The following is a 5,646-nucleotide window of genomic DNA, read 5'->3' as shown; positions in this document are numbered from 1 at the left end:
TTGGAAAGTAGTTAATGTAGGTGAAGAGTGAAGATCTATGTCTGAAGTGCTATTGCAGCTTTTCACTGAACATATTAACTTTTTATTTGATTTAACTTTAGAAGAAAACTTCGTCGACTCCATCATCAAAAAAATTTTTACTTTTTTAACGTGTTTTATTATTTTAATAAACAATTTTAGAATTTGCGTGCACAGTTCCTATGTAAATTTTTCCCTCATTCGAGTTATAAATTTTGCCAGCAGATGGTGTATGCCCATTTGACGAATTCCAATACAATAAGGTTTTTAATTCTGTTACATTGTAATGAGGTTTTATTGTTTTCTATAAAATGTAGTCAAATCTGTTTCTTAATTTTGTACCAAATTATTCTAACCAGAAAATATTTATTTTCTTGGTTTTGAGCTGTTTGAGTATTAATCTGACGGTTATCCTGCCAGTTCTATATCCCTGCTTTTCGAGAAATCCTACAGGAGATTAACTTTTTTTGATTCCTTTTTCTATTTGCGTGTTGACCGAACGCTGCGCCATAACCCACTTTTTTTTAGAACGCATTGGGACGTACTTTAACCTGATATATGAAAACATTTATACGTTTTGTGTAACCAATTCTTCCTTTTTTCGTAAACTGTTTTTATAAACTGCCTCGAGAATGATGTACATTCTACACAGAACAAATACACACAAGATAGAAAAAAAAACCTTATCCTCATTTAGGGAGTTTATAAAAATGTATGATATCTGGAAAAATAAATTTTCATCTGTAAGAATCATTTACCAAATTTTTTGTGGGTATATGGAAAAAGAAAATCATAAATTATACTTAGGATTTCTTCACTGTTTTGTAAAAATTTTGTAGTTTTATTTTAATAATGTTATATGTATACGTCAAAAATCTGAATTAGAATCGTGCAGAGATGGCTCAAGAAATTTGAGGGAATGACTAATTCGGGTTAAGAAAAAAAAGGGGAACACGTGGAACTATATTAGCTTCACGGATGAGAAAATGATGGAAAAGGAAGTCAGATAATTCAGAATGGAAGGAACAGTAGAGATATAAAATAAATGATAGCGCAGGGTCGAGTTGCCTTTATCAAAAAGAAGTCACTTTTATGCTCGCGAAAGGTTATTTTAGAAATTCGAAAAAGAGTGTTAGAGGTATATACCTACTCTAGACTCTACAGCACGGCTTTGTACGGATGCGAAACGTAGACGGTTAAAAGCAATTGAAATGTGGGGTTATAGGCTAATGGCGAGGAAAACTAGAAAAGGGTAAGTCTTAGAAAAAGTAGATTAGCTTAAGCGTGGAGGTGCGTGTCCAACCAGTCTTAGGACTGACGATAAACTCTAGAGCACGACTTTGTACGGATGCGAAATGTAGACTGTTAGAAGCATTTGTAAATTAGAAATGGGGAAGTCTTAAAAAAGTAGGAGAACAGGGAGTTACTAAGAAACATCGAACTAGGTTAGTAGAACACCTTGTCAGGCATGAACTGCTAGTCAGAGATGTACTAGAATATTAGAAGCAAGAAAGAAGTAGAGGTAGGCTAAGATTGGGTTACTGTTCAAAAATATTTAACGATGTGGGATGTTCTAGTTTTAGGGAAATGCAAAGATTAGTTAAGGATAGGAAAAAACCAGGCTTATAACTGACAACCCTAAAATGATGATGAGATAATTTTCGTTAAATTAATATTTGTAATTAACTTACTTTTTAGATTAAGTAAAATTTACTCGTTGTATATTACTAATAGCATAAACGCTTTCTACGTAACACGGTAGGAGCTCCACATTATAAGGGATGTGTTCCGAAATATAAGCCAGCATACTGGCCAGTGCGTCGACGCTAAATTGACGCCATATTGAGAATAGTGTTTGTGCTCGTTTACAACAATTTTGCTCCAAAAGTTTCTTACAATAAAAAATTCTTCAAAGTCTGACGCACACACGCCCGTTTGATACAATACTTCATCACACTTGTCTCACCAGTACAATATGGTGGCACACCAGTACAAAATGCCGTTGATTCATGACCTCATCAGCACCTAGTCAGTATGCTGGGGTATATTTCGGAACACACCCAAGTTATATAAGTATAAAAAACTCGTTTTTCGAACAAATATGTATAAGGAATTACACACTATTATGTAATTGATGGAAATTGTTACCTTATCGATGTCTGGCCAAGTATCTGGAGATCCGTCGCCTGATTGAAATCCCTAAAATGCAAAATAAACATTATAACAAGTACCATCCCAAACAGTGAATTATCTTGTACAGAGTGTTGCGCCCTTGATTTTTTAAACGTACTTGTTTGTACATAACTACACCTACAACTATAGGTAGACTACCTACCACAAACTGCAAAAATTAAAATTAGTAAATATAAGAGACTGACCTGAAATCCAGTGTTGCACTGAACTGCTGCCATTGACGGATCAAAATAGAGTTTAAGTTGCTCCAAGGCACCCTTAAAATAAATTAATTTCGAAGTATTTCTTAATTATCATATTTAAATAGGTATCACAACACATCTACTATAAATTACTTTGCACAGGCAAGATTATCTTTGTATCCTCTCTTTTTGGGAATTGAGGATGGCACCTTAGGTAACGAAACACATCTTAGATAACTAAATGTTGTTTAGTGGAATTTCGGGTGTTTTAGTTTTTATTTGGTTAAGTTCCACAGTAATTCTTCGGTTTGATCAGAAATTTATTAAGAATACCGGTGGAGTGCTAATGAGATCTAATAAGATCGAATTCGCGATTTGTGTCTGGTAGTTTCGATACATATTTGATTAAGACAAATGGTGTTGTTAGTAAGTTCATTTTAAAACTTGAATGAAACATGTAATGACTTAATTTCATTTGATGTAAAATATGGTGGATGCGCCAGACACAGTTAAGTCAGCTGAATATTAGNCTCCAAGGCACCCTTAAAATAAATTAATTTCGAAGTATTTCTTAATTATCATATTTAAATAGGTATCACAACACATCTACTATAAATTACGTTGCACAGGCAAGATTATCTTTGTATGTTCTCTTTTTGGGAATTGAGGATGGCACCTTAGGTAACGAAACACATCTTAGATAACTAAATGTTTTTTAGTGGAATTCCGGGTGTTTTAGTTTTTATTTGGTTAAGTTCCACAGTAATTCTTCGGTTTGATCAGAAATTTATTAAGAATACCGGTGGAGTGCTAATGAGATCTAATAAGATCGAATTCGCGATTTGTGTCTGGTAGTTTCGATACATATTTGACTAAGACAAATGGTGTTGTTAATAAGTTCATTTTAAAACTTGAATGAAACATGTAATGACTTAATTTCATTTGATGTAAAATATGGTGGATGCGCCAGACACAGTTAAGTCAGCTGAATATTAGATTAAATGTTGTTTGGGGTCTCAACGTACTAATATATTAAATAATTAATTTTCTTGATTGTGATTGTTTTTAAATGAATTTTTGTACTTTCTATATTTTCTGCAACTCTGAGATACTTCATCTTTAATCTGTATAGTCTCCACCAAAGAAGCTTCAACATCATAAAGCGAAACGTCGGTGTGATTGTACATTAAATAAAACATTTTTCGCTCTTTATTGAAACTGTTTTTATTCGTTTAATTTTTAATCATTTGTTTCAGTTTCAATGTTTGTTTAATAGCTTTATTAAATCAAAATTTTCAGAAGTAACTAATTACTTCAATTGGCAGACTTGGAGAAAATGTTTAGCTTTGTTTTTCGGTTAGCTTTAGTACTAAAAATGATTTAAAACTATTTTGAAAAACGTATTTCGATGAAAAGTTTAATTTTCTACAACAAAATAGTCTCGTAAAAATCTTGAATTTTGGTTTGCTTTCGAGTTATTTTAAGAAAACTGAAAACGGGGCATTTTCTGTTGGTATTTAAAAATGCACCCTTCAGTTTAGTAACACTTCCTGATTTTACCATTTCGAAGGGTCAAATCAACAAATTAAATCATAATACCCTTTGACGCAATGTTGTTGATTACGTATTCATAATTTTTCGATAATCGAATGTGATGTTACAATTACTTTTTAAATTAGATCGTATGACCTACATATGTCGATGACGTAAATAGAATTTTTCAGTATTTTTACTGTACCTTGTCACTATTTATGCTTTTTGGGAAATATTAAATATGAAACTCGTTCTCGAACAGTTTTTTGATTTAGATCGCTCTCTGTGTTCAGTCATATTACATAACGTGTTAAAATCAATTCAAATCAACCATATTTACTGCTACAGAAATTTACAGAAACTATTTAACTATTTATCTATTAACCCGTATTGCACAACAGCGACGAACGATGATAAAATTATTATACCACCGAATTGATTTAAACGATTTCTGTATTCCCTCAATTGTAATTTTGCATTAAATTTTCTGATATAATTGTTATGATAACGATTTGCAGTTCCAACCAAACGGTCGCACGTAAAAGTTGAACGAATCGTGATAATTACATTTGATATTCATTAAATGGCATTCTTGTTTCGATAATGTGTTTCGCAAATAATTGGCCCCGAAATGTTTGTTTTGGAGCAAATCTGGCGTAGGTAAAAATGAATTAATTGTTTCGTTAAACGATTGAATTAATATCGTATAAAAATAGTAAACTGTGAATTGACCGATAAAGCATATTTACGAAATTTGAAGTTAAGTGTCTAACAGAAAGAGGGCAACGTATGTTCTGGGAAATCTATAAAGAGGTAATGTTTAGATGTGAGAAGTAATCTCCGAAGTTACTCATTCAGTTTCAAAAATTCTCTCAGCAATATTGAGAATAGGATTTCAGGGTGAACCTGGCCTGCACATTTTACAGTGTAAAAGTAGAGATGTGCAAAATATTTTTTTAAAAATATTTAAATACAAAACGCAAATACTTTTTTGATTTGATTTACTTCAAATGTTTGTTTAGCGTGAAAGATTAGATAAAATTTTGTTGATATAAAATCAACATCAATCATTTTATATCAAAATATTTACAACCCCATTTTGTTTCCGATCTTTTACACATTGTAATAAGAAAAAGAAATGGAATCCATAGTTTCTTTAGCTTTGGGTTCATGTAATAAGTGAAGTTTTGCGAATTGTTTTCTAAGAATTTTGGATTGTAAGCATTTATTAAAACACCACAACATCTTGTAGTTTTTTAGTTGTACACAGCTAGAGTACATAAATTCGTTATTTTGCGGGCTGTTACAATTTCGTAGTTTCTTGCTAAAGGTACGATAAGTGGTGATTTAGCAGGTGCTGATATCAATTTGGATCTTCAAAATTCCATGGATCATGACATTGAACCGGAAATCAATATCGATCCAATTTTAGATTATCAATTTCCAAAGAGTTTAAAATTTTTTGGGCTTTCTTCAATTAAAGCATTCAAGGGCATTCATTGGATGTCTCTTTGTCTCTTCGTCATTGTACAGAATGTTTGATAGGTGATACTAGCAAAACTTTTAACGGTAAAAATATATTTTGCATTTTACAAATAGAAAGTATGTTTGGAAAAGTATTTTAAATGCTTTTCTCAAAAAAGTATTTAAATGCAATATAAAAATAGGTATTTTTTATTTTGTATTTGCATTTTAAATGCAAGTATTTCAAATAAATCAC

At 31.6% G+C, this 5,646-nt stretch overlaps 1 protein-coding gene across 2 annotated transcripts in view; it reads right to left on the bottom strand.

Moving 5' to 3' along the window:
- Positions 1-2,462, bottom strand: part of LOC108734092 (collagen alpha-1(III) chain-like) — a 28,814-nt gene extending 26,352 nt beyond the window's left edge. For both annotated transcript variants that reach the window (XM_025981026.1, XM_025981027.1), the window contains exons 1-2: positions 2,397-2,462; positions 2,167-2,217 (exon numbers count right to left, since the gene is read on the bottom strand). In XM_025981026.1, coding sequence (XP_025836811.1) covers positions 2,167-2,217; positions 2,397-2,429 — 84 coding nt within the window. In that variant the 5' untranslated portion in view covers positions 2,430-2,462. The remainder of the gene's footprint in view (positions 1-2,166; positions 2,218-2,396) is intronic.
- Positions 2,463-5,646: the final 3,184 nt, after the last annotated feature.

This window comes from Agrilus planipennis, unplaced genomic scaffold, assembly GCF_000699045.2.
Source record: "Agrilus planipennis isolate EAB-ADULT unplaced genomic scaffold, Apla_2.0 scaffold10, whole genome shotgun sequence".
NCBI classification, from domain to species: domain Eukaryota; kingdom Metazoa; phylum Arthropoda; class Insecta; order Coleoptera; family Buprestidae; genus Agrilus; species Agrilus planipennis.
This window is presented reverse-complemented; position numbering and strand designations above follow the sequence as displayed.